Here is a 17,435-nt window from a genome sequence, read left to right on the forward strand (position 1 = left end):
AGCCTTATAGACATTAAGAAAGACACAAATGAAAAATATAAAAGGCTAATAATAAACCTTTTCAAATTGCTTACCTATACCAATAATCAAATAAATATTAAAAAACAAAACAAAACAAAACTATCTGGCATCTACCATACTAACAAAGTATTAATATTTTGCCTCTAATAAGAATATATCAAGCTTATGAGCTACATGAGTGTAAGATATGACATTTGGAGGAAAAATTGCAACATAAATCAAGCACCTTGAAACTATTCTAACTTTGAATTTATGAATTTTGGCTTTTAGTAATCTAACCCAAGGAAGCAACCCAAAATCCTATGAATAAAAACTATGCTATCTTTTTATGGCAAAGAAAAATTGGAAACAACCTATCACTATAATAAAGAGAACTATACATAAGTTTTGCATCTGGGGTGAGCAGATGCAAACTATTATATATAGACTGGATAAACAGCAAGGTCCTAGTATATAGCACAGGGAGCTATGTTCAATGTCCTGAAAAGAATATGAAAAAGAATGTGTGTATATATAAATCACTTGTTGTTGTTGAAGTAAATTTTTAAAAAGAGAGGGGAACAAGTAAATTGTTACATCTGTAAAATATTATTCAATCATTAAAACTTACGCTTACAAAATTTTTAACTGAATAGGAAAAAACTCATGTTATAATCTTTTGTAAAAATGAAGTATATAAAACTATACATATGGCATAGCTAAAGACTAGATGAAAAGCATATATCAAAGTGTTGACAGAATACACTTCTGAGTAGTAGCTGTATTGAAGATTTTTTCCACAACATTGTATTTTTTCCACCACAAATATTCCATAAAGAACATCTATTATTTTTTATAATTTTAAAATTAATTAAGGATTAAAAAAAAATCTTTCTCAAGGAACTTGATTTCATCTTTTGTTCTTCAGTCGTCCTCACTCTCTCCTTCAAAAGGAGTCCTTTTCTCATCATTCTTGTCGGGACTGTAGGATTTTCTTGGCTTGAGGCAGTGGGTCAAATTGAAGTGAGAAGTACACGTTAATCCTAGCAACAAAACTCAGGCCTTTGACAGCACTTCTCAAAAGAACTTTCTATATCATGTCTGAGATGCTGAAGTTTTTAGGAAGATTTAAGAGTAAACTGCCATGGAAAATCGCTAACTTGAAATCCAATATTTTTAAAATATGATATCTCAAGGTACATAGTTTTCTTTTAAATTTCAGGTTGTAGCCAGTGGATTCCTAACATTAAGAATCAGCTTACTTTTATTAAAAACTTAAAAATGACATAATGTTCATGGAAGTTGTGTCAGTTTGTGTCCTTCAAGAGACAGACACCAGGGCAGAGTTAGACTTCAGAGATTTGTTGTGAGAAATCAGGAAAGGACTACGTCAATGCTGTATATTGTCACCCTGCTTATTTAACTTATCTGCAGAGTGCATCATGCGAAATGAGGGATGGATAAAGTACAAGCTGGAATCAAGACTGCCAGGAGAAATATCAACAACTTCAGACATGCAGATGACACCACTCTTATGGCAGAAAGCAAAGTGGAACTGAAGAGCCTTTTGATGAAGGTGAAAGAGGAGAGTGAAAAAGCTGGCTTAAAACTCAACATTCAAAAAATGAAGATCATGGCATCTGGTCCCATCACTTCATGGCATATAGATGGGGAAACAATGGAAACAGTGACAGACTTTATTTTCTTGGGCTCCAAAATCAGGAGGATGGTGATTTTATGGATGGTAGATGTGGACCGTGGATGGTGACTGCAGCTATGAAATTAAACGACGCTTGCACCTCAGGAGAAAAGCTATGATCAACCTAGACAGCATATTAAAAAGAGTTATCACTTTGCCGACAAAAGTCTGAGTAGTAAAAACTATGTTTTTTCCAGTAGTCATGTATGGATGTGAGAGTTGGACCATAAAGAAGGCTGAGCACTGAAGAATTGATGCTTTTGAACTGTGGTGTTGGAGAAGACTCTTGAAAGTCCCTTGGACTGCAAGGACATCAAACCAGTCAATCCTAAAGGAAATCAACCTTGAGTATTCATTGGGAGGACTGATAGAAGCTGAATCTCCAATACTTTGGCCACCTGATGGAAAGATCTGACTCACTGGAAAAGATCCTGATCCTGGGAAAGATTGAGGGCAGGAGAAGAAGGGGATGACAGAGGATGAGATGGTTGGATGGCATCACCGCCTTGATGGACATGAGTTTGAGCAAGCTCCAGGAGACAGTAAAGGGCAGGGAAGCCTGATGTGCTGCAGTCCATGGAGTCACAGAGTTGGACACAACTTGTGAATAAACAGCAACAATTGTGAGAAAAGCCCATGAAGGACAAAGGTGAGAGGAAGTAGGACAAGTAAGGAGAGCATACAGACCAAGATGCCAATCGGGCTCAATGACAGGAGACAGGGAGGAGAAGGGGATGGGCAGGAAGAGCTCCAGACTACAGGGCAGTTCTGAGAAAGCCTTGGTCAAAAATTTCCATTGTTTACCCATCTATTTACCGAGAAGTGATGTGACTGGATGCCACGATCTTTGTTTTCTGCATGTTGAGTTTTAAGCCAGCTTTTTCACTCTCCTCTTTTATCTTCATCAAGAGGCTGTTAAGTTCTTCTTCACTTTCTGTCATTAGGGTGGTATCAACTGCTGTGAGAGCAGTCAAAGAGGACTGCTCAACAGTAGAGTCCCACGTTGGGCAGAAAAGACCCAAATCTAGCGCCTCTGTTGTGCCCAGTCAGTGGCAAGAAGCAGCCTGGGGAGAGCCCTCTCAAAGTCAGCACTGTGGTAGACCCTGAGTGTAGCAGCTGGAGGTCGTCAGTCAGCTGTGGGAGGTGTGGTTCCTGTACTTCGTGGCTGCCGTAGAAATGTATTTAAAGTGTGCTGTCTTCCAGAGTCTCCTTTCCACTTCCCAAATAAAAGCAAAACCAGAAAGCCTTCTCCCTAAAACAGCAACTGGTAGATTGATTGTGTCTAGAGAAAACGTTAACATATCCTTAAGCAAGATTTCAGAATTCAGAACTACAGCATCTGGCACATTACGTGGACCTGTGAGTACTTGTTGCCTAGATTGGGTCACTTGATCCTTTTCTCCTCATGATGTGTAATAACATGGCATTCTTGATTAAACCCAGATGCCCTAGATTGGACATTTCTAATCCTTACCACAACCCGACAACATGGACACTGTTAGATGTCTTTACAGGTAGATATGCTGAGGCTCAGAGAGGTTAAGTAACTTGCCCAAAGTTGTAGAGCTAGTAAATAGTGCTTCTGGAATTCAGACCCAGTGCCCTAGACCCAGTCTTCTTCAACTCTGGGCAATCATCAGGATCCCACCTGACGAAGATCAGGCTTCATCTCAGACCAATAAAATCACTATGTCTAGAGGTGGGCCCAGGTGTCTGCTTTTTAAAATAAAGTCTTAAAATATAGGAAGTTCTGATGTTTCTGAGGTTTAGCACCACTGATTTAATCCAACCTCTTCTCATATTGCAGATTGGGTAACTGAGGTTTTTTTTTGTTTTTTATTTTATTTTTAACTGAGTTTTAAAGAGGTAAAGTTATTTTATCCCTCAGCTGAAAGAGTTGGAACCACAGTTCAAATGCAGAGTTTCCTAATTCATGTTGCCCTCGGAGCTCACTTGAGGTTGGCTATTCTCAGAAGGCTGAGCACTGAAGAACTGATGCTTTCAAACTGTGGCACTAGAGAAGACTCTTGAGAGTCCCTTGGACAGCAAGAAGATCAAACCAGCCAATCCTAAGGGAAATCAACCCTGAATATTCATTGGAAGGACTGAAGCTGAAGCGGAAGCTCCATTACTTTGGCCACCTGATGTGAGGGGCCAACACATTGGAAAAGATCCTGATGCTGGGAAAGACTGAGGGCAGGGGGAGAAGGGGACGACAGAGGATGAGGTGGTTGGATGGCATCACCCACTCAATGGACATGAGTCTGCGCAAACTCTGGAAGATAGTAGACAGGGAAGTCTGGCATGCTGCATTTCATGGAGTCGCAGAGTCAGAAACTACTGAGCAACAGGGCAAAAATCAGCTCATACAACAGTCCTCGTGTGCCCCCTGGTGGCTTAAAATGGTAAAGAGCCACTACCTTGGCCACTATTTAACTGGGTAAAAGAATGAGGAGTTCTATACACCTTAGCATTGCCTCATCAACATGCTACATGTAGGTTTATACATGTTGGCTGTTAGTTAGTGGCACTTTACATCATCGTTGTACTTAGAAGGAAGAAAACCACATTATCAACACAAAAACACAACCACTCTGGATTTGTACAGTGCCTTCCCCCTGATTGCAGCCATGAAATTAAAAGACGCTTACTCTTTGAAAGGAAAGTTATGACCAACCTAGACAGCATACTGAAAAGCATAGATATTACTTTGCCAACAAAGGTCCGTCTAGTCAAGGCTATGGTTTTTCCTGTGGTCATGTATGGATGTGAGAGTTGGACTGTGAAGAAAGCTGAGCGCCGAAGAATTGATGGTTTTGAACTGTGGTGTTGGAGAAGACTCTTGAGAGTCCCTTGGACTGCAAGGAGATCCAACCAGTCCATCCTAAAGGAGACCAGTCCTGGGTGTTCATTGGAAGGACTGATGCTGAGGCTGAATCTCCAGTACTTTGGCCACCTCATGCGAAGAGTTGACTCATTGCAAAAGACTCTGATGCTGGGAGGGATTGGGGGCAGGAGGAGAAGGGGACGACAGAGGATGAGATGGCTGGATGGCATCACTGACTCGATGGACATGAATCTGGGTGAACTCCGGGAGTTGGTGATGGACAGGGAGGCCTGGCGTGCTGTGATTCATGGGGTCGCAAAAAGTTGAACACGACTGAGCGACTGAACTGAACTGAACTTCCCTCTGAAGACTTGCAATATACAATGTCAGCTTTAAAGTGTATAAGGTACTCCCTCATCTAAGAACTCTGGGAGAAGTTTTTTAATCTTTTAGTACCTATTATTAAGGTGGTAGAGTCTTATGGTTCATCTCTCAGGCTTTGGAGTCAAATACACCTGAGGAAAATTCTCCCTTCACAATTACTAATTTTATAAATTTTGGTGAGCCACATGGTATCTTTCATCTTCAGTTTTACCATCTGTAGAATGGTCATTTTAATGCTTAATTCATACAGTTGTCATGAAGATTAAATATGTATGTAAGGTCTTGGTACTGTGTCTGCAATGCATTAGCTACCGCCTACCTCTTACACTCCAGCAAAGGTTTTCGTTACTAGAAAAGATCCCATGTAGGGTGCATTTGGGCCCAGTCTGGATAAACGCTCTCAATTAGGAAAAGCCTGTGTTTGGTGCCCTCTCATATGATCTGCATTAGTGTCTGCTCTCCCCTCCCTGCTTCTGCAGCCTTCTACACACTCTCTCTCCTGGGAGAAGAATTTGGACTCCAGTCTTTCCTGCATCAAAATATTTTTGCATGCCACCATATTCTCACCCCTGGGGCATTCACACAAGAAAAGGATAGAAGATGAGGGAAAAGCAGCAAAGGAAACGGAATGAGTGTTGGACGCAGCAGGAGAGAAACCAGGAGAGTGTTACCCTAAAGGCCACGTGGAGTGACGCAAGATGGAGGGAATGACCAACTGGGTCAAATACGGTGACAGGTCAGCGAAGATGAGGACAGAGAACTGACCATCAGATTTGATAAATGAAGTCACTGCCTCTTTGACCAAAGTGATTTTTGCTGTAATGGTTGTGCTGAAATTCTGAGTGGCATATGAAATTGGATGCATCAGTCATGGACGACTCTTGAGAAGCTGAGAATTGGATTATTTCCTGTCATATCAATAAACAAGGATGCTACAGTCATCCGGATTCCAGCCCTCCAGGGCACTCAGGAAGGAGAAGAGTCCCTGCCATCAGAAGCCATCAGACTGCAGCCACTCCCTACAGGGAGCCCTGAGGAACTCAGGATACTGGCCCCAGAGAGCTGAGATGCATATGAAAGGAATGACTTCAGTGACTTCAGACTCTTGCATCTTTCCATACATAGAAAAGCACCAAAAACCTTGAGATACCTTATTTCTTGAATTCTTAAAAAATAGTTTTGATATTCAGACTACCTGCCCTTTGTTGCAAACCGATACAACCTGACTCCTCCAACCCTCTCCTCAGAGCAATTCTCTCGGGGTCACTTGAGATGCCGTCTCCCAGGCGTGAAGTCCTAAAAATTCCCACTGGATAAAACATACCTCCCAACTTTAGGATTGTGACTATTTTTTAAGTTGATAAAGTTTCTCTGTAGAGAGGAGCAAAGAAACGAGGTAGGAGCTTGAGGACAAATGTTTCTTTTTTAATATGGAAGAAATAAGAATGTATTTTTCTAATGCTGATGAGTGGGAAGAATCCAGTGTGAGAGGGAAATTGATGATACAGAAGGGAGAGGGAGGAATGGTTAGAGAAGCATCCTGGATAGACCAGAGGGAACAAGAGTTAGTACATGGGCGGAGGGGTTCCACAGGAGCACAGTTTGCTTACAGTAAGGCGGGGAGGGGCAGGGTCTATGCGCACATATGCCCTCAGGTGGGCAGATGGATGGGAGCCTGTGTAAGTTCTCTTCTGATGGCACCTGTTGTTTAGGAAGTAATAGGAGACAAGATCACAACGAGAGAAGCTGCTACCAAGTGAAATAAAGTTCCATGAGAGAATAAGTAAAATCTGAAAAAGAATACGTCTATTTGTGTGTATATATGGGCTTCCAGGTGGTACTAGTGGTAAAGAACCCGCCTGCCAATGCAGGAGACTGAGAGACGTGGGTTCGATCTCTGTATTGGAAAGATCCCCTGGAGGAGGGCATGGCAACCTACTCCACTGTTCTTGCCTGGGGAATCCCATGGACAGAGGAGCCTGGCAGGCTATAGTCCACAGGATTGCAAAGAAAGAGTCAGGCATGACTGAAGTGGCTTAGCACGCATGCATATATGTGTAAATATACATGTATCACTGAATCACTTTGCTGTACACTTGAAACTAACACAACGTTGTAAATTAACAATACTTCAATTTAAAAAAAGGAAGAATAAGTGAAATGTTCACTTTTGGAAATATAACTCAAAGAGTGATGGTGAGGTGGTTTAGGGGCTAAGAGTTTTTGCTGAAAGCCCTTAGATAATGCAGTTCATATGAAATGTCAACTAAAATTCAAATAACAATAAACACGCATGTGATGCTCTCAATTTTCTTTATTTTCTAACAACTACTTAAACCACTCAACAAAACACTCTACAACATAATTTTAAGAAAACTTCTGCAAATTTTAGGGTGGAAATTAGACCCTACCATTAAAATATCACACAAGCACTTATTTAACTTTTTGGTATTCCTTACAGGTGATGGTACATTTTAACTCTATACACCACAGAATTCACCCTGAGCACAAAGCTCTTTAAAATAAAACAACACATGTGTATACCATGTGGCTGATTCATGTTGATGAAACGCAGAGATAAGCACAATATTGTGGAGCAATCATCCTTCAATAAAAAATTTTTTTTAAATAAAAATAAAAATAAAACATCATTTCTTCTGAACCATTTCGGATTCAGTTGCTGTGGCTTTTTTTTTTTTTTTTCCCTCAGAAGTTAAAACTACACTCAATCTGCTTCCCAGAGCCACAGCCTTGAGCTTATAGCAGATTTGTACAGAGTACATCAAGGGCTCCTCAGAATCCTCCACCAGCGATGCCCTCCATTCATGTTATCACAGGTAGAAGAGAGAATTGGCTAATTCCAAACTTGGTTCTTTATGAAGGCTTTGTGCCACCAGGAAGGTCAGCTTGCGTGCATACTGACAGGGAGCTGGAATACTGATTAGGCCCTAAGGAGGAAAATGTATTGATAGTAATTAAGAGGAAAACTTACTCTTCAAAGCAGTATTCTTTCCTGAGGTTTTTTTCATCCACTGTTTATACATATGTTAGAATGTGTGTAAATCAGTAAGAACTCACCAACAAAGGGCAACCTCACTCACTGAGAACTTAAATTCGCTGGGCAGGATGGGGAGCCAAGAGGTTTCATGACGCCCGGACCTGTGAGCCGCACACTGAGGGCTGACCTACGTTTCCTACAACTTGATGCTCGGAAGGGCTGCACGCAAATCTTGGCTTTGGACCTTGACAGCAGCTCTGGAATGGAGTCACGCCTATTGCTTTCCCACCAGACACAACATCTGAGTTGCCTTCAACTGTCTCATCTGTAACTTGGAAGTAACAATACCCTGATTTCCTCCCAGACCGGTATAAAATAATATATATAGTAAAGTCTTCGAGAAATTATCAATGCTAATGCATTCTAATAGTTACTGGTATTTTATGTCTATGATAGAGTGGGTTTCATGCAGTGTGGACTGAGAAATCATCCATCCATCCATCCATTCACTCATCCATCCTTTGTGGAAATTCAGGCATTGTGCCAAAGGTGAATCGGGGGACAACTTCCAGGTGGGCACCCCAAGTTCTGCTCTGCAACTAAGTACACGGCTGTCACTCACCATCCAGTTGTAGTACACGTGACACAGTTTGAATGTGAGTCTCTGCATGTGGTCGGGCTTCAGGCCATTGTCATCATAAATGACGTTATAGTAGGTGGGATTAACGGTTCCCCGACAGGCCATCTGGCTGATCAAGTAAAAGTCATACCTGAGGGGAAAGGAAGGATTGTGAGAAAGAAGGCATGCAGAACAGGGCCGAACCTGACCACACATGGTCAAAGCTTTGTTAAAAATAGATTTTCTAACAGACTTGCCATTCCGGCCGTGTTGCTTCCGAATCCACGACAGTGCCAAGTGGTGGGTTCTGCAGATTTCGGCCAGTTTCCACCAAGAATCGTGGCATGCCCTTCTTCCTGACCACAATCACTGACAGTTTGGGGCTTAAGACCAGAGAGGCAAAATAAAAAATAATAGTGATAATAAGAAGACGGAGAGAACTAAAACCAAGCCATGCAGCCTTTTCTATTTATTTATATATTTTTGGTAATTTTAAAATGAAATAAATTCATTCATTCACAAAATGCTGCAAAACAAAGAAAATTAAAATTACCCCTAGTCTCCCCTCCTCCCTGAAATATAAACAATCTTTAAATTAAGGATCATCTTCATTTGTTGCCAAAGTGTGGTATGTCCAATCACTTGACCAGTTTCCATCATTGAAAGGGGATGGGGAAGAATGGTTCATCAGTTCAGTTCAGTCGCTCAGTCGTACCTGACTCTTTGCAACCCCATGAATTGCAGCATGCCAGGCCTGCCTGTCCATCACCAATTCCCGGAGTTCACTCAAACTCACGTCCATCGAGTTGGTGATGCCATCCAGCCATCTCATCCTCTGTCATCCCCTTCTCCTCCTGCCCCCAATCCCTCCCAGCATCAGAGTCTTTTCCAATGAGTCAACCCTTCACATGAGGTGGCCAAAGTACTGGAGTTTCAGCTTTAGCATCATTCCTTCCAAAGACTACCCAGGGCTGATCTCCTTTAGAATGGACTGGCTGGATCTCCTTGCAGTCCAAGGGACCCTCAAGAATGGTTCATGGGACAATAAATTACAATTAGCACTTCTAAAGAAAGCATTTATAGAATTATACACAAAGACAAGATTCTTTTTTCCATTAGCAATCATCTCCCTGTTTCACCTTCACTCTTCTTCTCAATTTCTGAATAAAAAATGGAAAACTAGCAGCTCTCCTTACTCCTCCAGTCATTGCTTCTGAATCCTGCAAAACACATGCCTGGGAGGGTGGATGGACAGACCACATACACTTTGGGGCCAAATGCTGAATGACCAGGTGTTAAGTGTTAATAGATAAAATCCAAATATTCGCCCCTGGTAGCTCAGCGGTAAAGAATCCACCTGCAATGCAGGAAACTTAAGTTCAATCCCTGCACTGGGAAGATTTCCTGGAGAAGGAAATGGCAACCCACTGCAGTATTCTTGCCTGTGAAATCCCAGAGACAGAGAAGCCCGGTGAGCTACAGCCCATGGAGTCTCACAAGAGTTAGACATGACTGGGCAACTAAACAAAAACAAATATTTGCCATTATGGGAGAAACCTCCAGATCACTGAAAATTCACTTTAAGCACTTTATCTTAAAAATACTTTATTAATGTTTTCGATCTCAAAACTTTTAAAAAGTTGATGTCATAGTGCAGGAGAACTAACTCTTTAGCATTGTCAGCTGCTAAAATGTATCCTTCAATCCCCAAATTGCATGCTGGTGACTCTTGGATCGGTTAGATTGACCCAACGCAAACCACTTCAGTATTCTTGCCTTGAGAACCCCATGAACAGAATGGAAAGGCAAAAAGATAGGCACTGAAAGATGAACTCCCTAGGTTGGTAGGTGCCCAGTATGCTACTGGAGAAGAGTGGAGAAATAACTCCAGAAAGAATCAAGAGACGGAGCCAAAGAGAAAACAATGCCCAGTGGTGGATGTGTCTGGTGGTGAAAGTGAAGTCCGATGCTGTAAAGAACAACATTGCATAGGAACCTGGAATGTTAGGTCTATGAATCAAGGTAAATTAGAAGTGGTCAAACAGGAGATGGCAAGAGTGAACATTTACATTTTAGGAATCAGTGAACTAAAATGGACTGGGATGGTTGAATTTAATTCAGATGACCATTATATCTACTACTGTGGGCAAGAATCCCTTAGAAGAAATGCAGTAGCCCTCAGGGTCAACAAAAGAGTCTGAAATGCAGTACTTGAATGCAATCTCAAAAATGACAGAATGATCTCTGTTTTCAAGGCAAACTATTCAATATCACAGTAATCCAAGTCTATGCCGAAACACTAATGCCAAAGAAGTTGAAGCTGAATGGTTCTATGAAGACCTACAAGACCTTCTAGAACTAACCAAAAAAGTGACCAAAAAAAGATGTTCTTTTCATTATAGAGGACTGGAATGCAAACATAGGAAGTGAAGTAACAAGCAAGTTAGGCCTTGAAGTACAAAATGAAGCAGGGCAAAGGTTAACAGAGTTTTGCCAAGAGAACACACTGGTCATAGCAAACAGCCTCTTCCAACAACACAAGAGAGACTTACACGTGGACATCACCAGATGGTCAATACTGAGATCAGATTGATTATATTCTTTGCAGCCAAAGATGGAGAAGCACCAAAAACATGGCCAGGAGCTGACTGTTGCTCATATCATGAACTTCTCATTGCCAAATTCAGACTTAACTTGCAGAAAGTGGGGAAAACCACTAGACCATTCAGGTATGACCAAAACCAACTCCCTTACAATTACACAGTGGAAGAGACAAATAGATTCAAGGGATTAGATCTCATAGAGTGGCTGAAGAACTATGGATAGAGGTTCATGACATTGTACAAGAGGCAGTATCAAGACAATCCCCAAGAAAGCAAAAAGGCAAAATGGTTGTCTGAAGAGGCCTTACAAATAGCTGAGAAAAGAAGAGATGCTGAAGTCAAGGGAGAAAAGGAAAGATATATCAATCTGAATGCAGAGTTCCAAAGAATAGCGAGGAGAGATAAGAAAGCCTTCCTCAGTGATCAATGCAAAGAAATAGAGGAAAATAGTAGAATGGGAAAGACTAGAGATCTCTTCAAGAAAATTAGAGATACCAAGAGAACATGTCATGCAAAGACGGGTACAGTAAAGGATAGAAACAGTATGGACCTCACAGAAACAGAAAAAGAATACACAGAAGAACTATACAAAAAAGTATCTTAATGACCCAGATAACCATGATGGTGTGATCACTCACATAGAGTCAGACATCCTGGAATCCGAAATTAAGTGGCCTGAGGAAGCATGACTACGCACAAAGCCAGTGGAGGTGATGGAATCCCAGTTGAGCTATTTCAAATTCTAAAAGATGATGCTGTGTAAGTGCTGCACTCAACATGCCTGCAAATCTGGAAAACTCAGCAGTGGCCACAGGACTGGAAAAGATCAGTTTTCATTCCAATCCCAAAAAAAGGCAATGCCAAAGAATGTTCAAACTACCACACAATTACACTCATTTCACATACCAGGAAAGTAATGTTCAAAATTCCCCAAGTCAAGCTTCAACAGTACATGAACCAAGAAATTCCAGATGTTCAAGTTGGTTTTAGAAAAGGCAGAGGAACCAGAGATCAAATTGCCAACATCCGCTGGATCATCAAAAAAGCAAGAGAGTTCCAGAAAAACATCTACTTCTGCTTCATTGATTATGCCAAAGCCTTTGACGGTGTGGATCACAACAAACTGTGGAAAATTCTTCAAGAGATAGGAATACCAGACCAGCTGACCTGCCTCCTGAGAAATTTGTATGCAGGTCAAGAAGCAACCGTTAGAACCAGACATGGACCAATGGACTGGTTCCAAATTGGGAAAGGAGTACGTCAAGGCTGTATATTGCCACCCTGTTTATTTAACTTCTATGCAGAGTACATCATGTGAAATGCCGGGCTGGATGAAGCACAAGCTGGAATCAAGATTGCCAGGAGAAATAACAATAACCTCAGATATGCAGATGATACCACTCTCATGGCAGAAAGCAAAGTGGAACTGAAAAGCCTCTTGATGAAAGTGAAAGAGGAGAGTGAAAAAGTTGGCTTAAAACTCAACATTCAGAAAATTAAGATCATGGCATCTGGTCCCATCACTTCATGGCAAATGGACAGGGAAACAATGGAAATAGTGACAGACTTTATTTTCTTGAGCTCCAAAATCACTGCAGATGGTGACTGCAACCATGAGATTAAAAAATGCTTGCTTCTTGGAAGAAAAGCTATGATCAACCTAGACAGCATATTAAAAAGCAGAGGTATCACTTTGCCAACAAAGGTCTGTCAAAGCTATGGTTTTTTTCCAGTAGTCATGTATGGATGTGAGAGTTGAACCACAGGAAGGCTGAGCATTGAAGAATTGATGCTTTTGAACTGTGGTGTTGGAGAAGACTCTTGAGAGTCCCTTGGACTGCAAGGAGATCCAACCAGTCAATCCTAAAGGAAATCAGTCCTGAATATTCATTGGAAGGACTGATGCTGAAGCTGAAGCTCCAATACTTTGGCCACCTGATGTGAAGAACTGACTCACAGGAAAAGACCCTGATGCTCGGAAAGACTGTAGGCAAGAGGACAGGGGACGACAGAGAGTGAGATGGTTGGATGGCATCATGGGTTCGATGGACATGAGTTTGGGCAAGCTCTGGGAGTTGGTGATGGACAGGAAGGCCTGGCGTGCTCCAGACCATGGGGTCACAAAGAGTCGCACACGACTGAGCAACTCAACTGAAATGAAGTGACCCAAGGTCAGTGGGGAATGAGAAAGTTTGGCTCTGATAGTTTGAATGCAGCTAAAGGTGGTTTTGCCACTGAGCTATGATGCTCTCCCTCCTTTCTGATGGTCACGGATGAGGTCAAGGTTTGGCTCCTTTTGAGCCTCAACAGTTGTATGATGGTATAACCCTACAGAGGAGAGGGAGTGCTATGCACAACTTGGAAGATAAGGCTTGCTGAGGATTTTAAGAAGCCATCTTAAGATCATAATCCTCCTCCATTTTTCTGGTTCTAACATTTTTCTTGCACTTACCACTGGATATAATCATGGAGGAAAATGAAGCAAGGCATCGAATCTAGAAATCTGACAGTAGAGAAAGGTTCTTGGTGTTTAGCATGGTCTGATTTCCAAATGCAGCCTTGATTTCACAGCACCCACACCACACTCAGCATCTTCTACACACCTGAGCTGCAGATCAGTGCCTCCACGTCAGAGCCTTTCACCCTTGTGTTGATCTGGGCCTCGAATTTGAAACCAGAGCTTGTTTTTTTTCCCCTAGCATGTTAATATGTACGAAGCATCTTTAGTTGCCAGCAGCCCTGCAAGCTTCCTGCTGAATCTCAGTGTCAGCTGCTCTGGAGATTCCTGCCTTCTTCTGGTACCCCTACCCAGGGCCCCCAAAAGCTCACAGCACCCAGACAATTTACATAAGACTATCCCAACCACCCTCCAATCTAGGGGTGGTTGTACTTGCATAAAGCAGAAATGGGGCAAAACTTAACCACACAAAAAATAAAAGAGACAGATGCACATAATAATTTTAATAGTTGCGATGAATGTGTCAGAATTGGAAGTGGGAAAAGAATACTCATTTGATACCTGGTATTTGAACTTGCTTCAATCACACTGCTCAGCAGTTGTGGGACTTCATAGTCAACGAGTGTCTGGAGCTGACCATCGCCGACACCGTCACGGTACACGATTATCCGTGCTGGCAAACCCTGGTTATGCCTATACCACCTGTTCAGCGCCCCTGCAGGATTTGATGTTAGTAAGAGAAGGATGACTTGTCCGATGCCAACAAAGAATAACATTCCCATATATTTCAGTGTTTAAATAGCTTGCTATTTCAGACCACAGTGAGATAGGGTAATACCTAATTTGGGTTATACCTAATATAAAATTGGATAACTTTCTGGAACATTGCTGCATTTCTGCTATTTAAGGAATCATAATAGCTTCTGTGGCATAATATATCCTCAAACTCAGCATATCTCTTTAGTAAAATTTTAATATCTAAGCAATAAATTAAAATTTAATTTATGCCACAGACATACAAATTCCCCCAAACCAAATTAATACTAATTTAGTTTCTTTCAATCCTCTCAAAGACTGGATAATATTATGTAATTTTCTTCTCTAATGAGCATAATGAAAACACAAGGAAAAGACTTGGCTGCTCCTGTAAAAAACATCTCTTCACACTGACTCACCCATAAGTCTCGCTGACAGTGTGAACTCTGAAAAATTTCCACTCACTTTAAGAAACTGCCTAAAGAGCAGAGACTCCTACCCAACAGAAACTTTTCATAACTACTGCTAAAAAAATGACTAGGTTTTGAAGTGAAGGGAAAGTAATATGATAAAATTCCTGCATCTATGGCACCACCGTATTAGGAGAGTTTATGGTCCCGGAGATTGGTTTTAGTTTGATAGAAGACGACCATATGTATAAGTCTACTACCAAGACATATCACCAAGTGCACTTTTTTGGGAAACAAATATTTACAACCCCTCAGAGTTTACAGTTGTGATGATGCAGATTGGGGGCGGGGGGAGTTGTACAGGTCACATTGCTAGGCAGGGGCCAAGCGAGTTTCGGACCTGGGTTAGAAAAGACATGGGAACCCCAGACCCCTCTTTCCACTGCATTCCTCTGTGAGGAGGGCACCCTCCCCATCTGCTGTCTTCCCCATTTTCTCCTCTGATGCCACACCTGACCTGCCAGCACCCCCACCCCCAGCCCCCCAGGCTTCTCTCCTGTTTGTAGACCTGGTCTGTCACAATTCTTGTTCCTCCAGGCTAAGTTTCTTTTGGCCTTCAAACTGCTTGCCAGAATCACCAGCAGCTACAAACTTTTCTTTCCTCCTGGCTTTCAGTTTTTCACACAGAGACACAAACGTAAATTCCACAGAGCCTATCTGTCAGCCTGAGTCAGGCCACAGCTTTGGGGTCTCCAACTAGGTGCCAACTGACTGAGGGAGACTTAAAGAGTCTGTTTCCACCTGTCTGATCTGCTAGAAGCTTATGGACTTTGGGTCTGAAGGAGCAGTCCTTGGAGCCCACCCCCACTGCTATGAGTTTAGTACCGATCATGAACACTTTTAAGCAGTCTGCAACATGAGCTGTTGTTCTCTGAAGGATACAGCGGGAAAACCACCTAAAGTAAGAAAAGAACCAAAGTAAAGTTCACCTTTGAAAGTTCTGCTATCAACATGCATAAGTATTAAATTAAGAAGTAGACATTATAACTAAATCAATGTTCATAACTTTTTATACACTATATGATTACTATTATATTAAAATGCTCTCCCTCACCCCCTCCCACTCAATAAAATTGACTGATAACTAGAAACTAAAGCACAGTGCTAGCATCATATGTCTCTGGGTTCAAGTCTTGGCTGGTAAATTCACCAACTGTGTGCCTCAGTTTCCTCATTTGTGCCAAGGAAATTTACAAAATAGTAATGTAGTTAGTGGCTCCCCAGGTAGCTCAGTGGTAAAGAATCTGCCTGCCAATGCTGGAGCCATGGAAAACTTGGGTTCAATCCCTAAATCAGAAGATCCCTGGAGGAGAAAATGGCAACCCACTCCAATACTCCTACCTGGACAATCCCATGAACAGAGGAGCCTGGTGGGCTATAGTCCATGCGGTTGCAAAGAGTCAGATGCAACTGAAGTGACTTAGCATGCAAAGTAGTTAGTATTTCATAGGGTTGTTGTAAAAATTACATAAAATATGCAAAGTACTTGGTTCAGCACTTGGTACATAATAAGCACTGATAAATACAGGCCACTACATTATTAAGGAAATGTATTAGTTTAGCAGTAGACCTTCTACTTTCAAATTTCAAAGATTTCTCAAGGATAAACTTCATTTCTATAGGTAAGCTTTGGGGAATTGAAATCTTAACATGATTAACTTAATCTAGACTTCAGAAGCAAGTTCATTTACTAAAATTATTAATTAAAAGCACTTGTAAAATGAAGATAATGACTTAGTGATATACAATATCTCCATGTCTCTACTTCTCTAAAAATGTGCAATAATCATGACGCAATTAGAAATGTTGCTAAGAAGCCAGAAGTCCCTTGCTGCTAAGTCGCTTCAGTCGTGTCTGACTCTGTGCGACCCCAGAGACAGCAGCCCACCAGGCTTCCCCGTCCCTGGGATTCTCCAGGCAAGAACACTGGAGTGGGTTGCCATTTCCTTCTCCAATGCATGAAAGTGAAAAGTGAAAGTGAAGTCGATCAGTCTTTCCCGACTCTTAGCGACCCAATGGACTGCAGCCTACCCGGCTCCTCTGTCCATGGATTTTCCAGGCAAGAGTACTGGAGTGGGGTGCCATTGCCTTCCTTAGGTGTTTGATTAAGGAAGTGACACACAGAACAGGGATCTCATACAACCTGGAATGAAGTTGGAGGCATGCAAACTGTTGCTTTGTCTGTTTCCCACAATCCCAAATATATACCTGATCACAAATTAATGGAGTAAATCAAAGAGCTTAATTCTAGGAAGCAAACCTGTTGTGAACAGCCTCAAAACACATTGTATAGTTATAAATATTGAAACAATTCTAAGAACTACAATTTAATATGTACTGTGAGTCAATGTTTAATGTGTTATTCCTCATCCTGCCTATGTTTGCTTTGTTCTAAAGATGATGTATTTTATTTCTTATTTATTTATTTTTGGATGTGTGTCTCAGCAGATGGGATCTTAGTCCCCCAACAAGGGATCAAATGTCCCCTGCAGTGAAAGAGCAGAGTCTCAACCACTGGACCACCAGGGAAGTCCCCTGCCTATGTTTTTAAAAGCTGTGTAAATAAACAACCACCATATCAAGTTTCTGTGACTATTAAAAATATTAACAAGCATGTCTTG

At 41.7% G+C, this 17,435-nt stretch overlaps 1 protein-coding gene across 1 annotated transcript in view; it reads right to left on the reverse strand.

Moving 5' to 3' along the window:
* Positions 1-7,219: 7,219 nt before the first annotated feature.
* PIWIL4 (piwi like RNA-mediated gene silencing 4) overlaps positions 7,220-17,435 on the reverse strand; it is a 55,616-nt gene continuing 45,400 nt past the window's right edge. Inside the window, exons 17-21 of the mRNA XM_070803139.1 lie at positions 15,640-15,710; positions 14,150-14,303; positions 8,785-8,910; positions 8,531-8,678; positions 7,220-7,858 (exon numbers count right to left, since the gene is read on the reverse strand). Coding sequence (XP_070659240.1) covers positions 7,742-7,858; positions 8,531-8,678; positions 8,785-8,910; positions 14,150-14,303; positions 15,640-15,710 — 616 coding nt within the window. The 3' untranslated portion in view covers positions 7,220-7,741. The remainder of the gene's footprint in view (positions 7,859-8,530; positions 8,679-8,784; positions 8,911-14,149; positions 14,304-15,639; positions 15,711-17,435) is intronic.

Source organism: Bos indicus, chromosome 15, assembly GCF_029378745.1.
Source record: "Bos indicus isolate NIAB-ARS_2022 breed Sahiwal x Tharparkar chromosome 15, NIAB-ARS_B.indTharparkar_mat_pri_1.0, whole genome shotgun sequence".
Lineage (NCBI taxonomy): Eukaryota > Metazoa > Chordata > Mammalia > Artiodactyla > Bovidae > Bos > Bos indicus.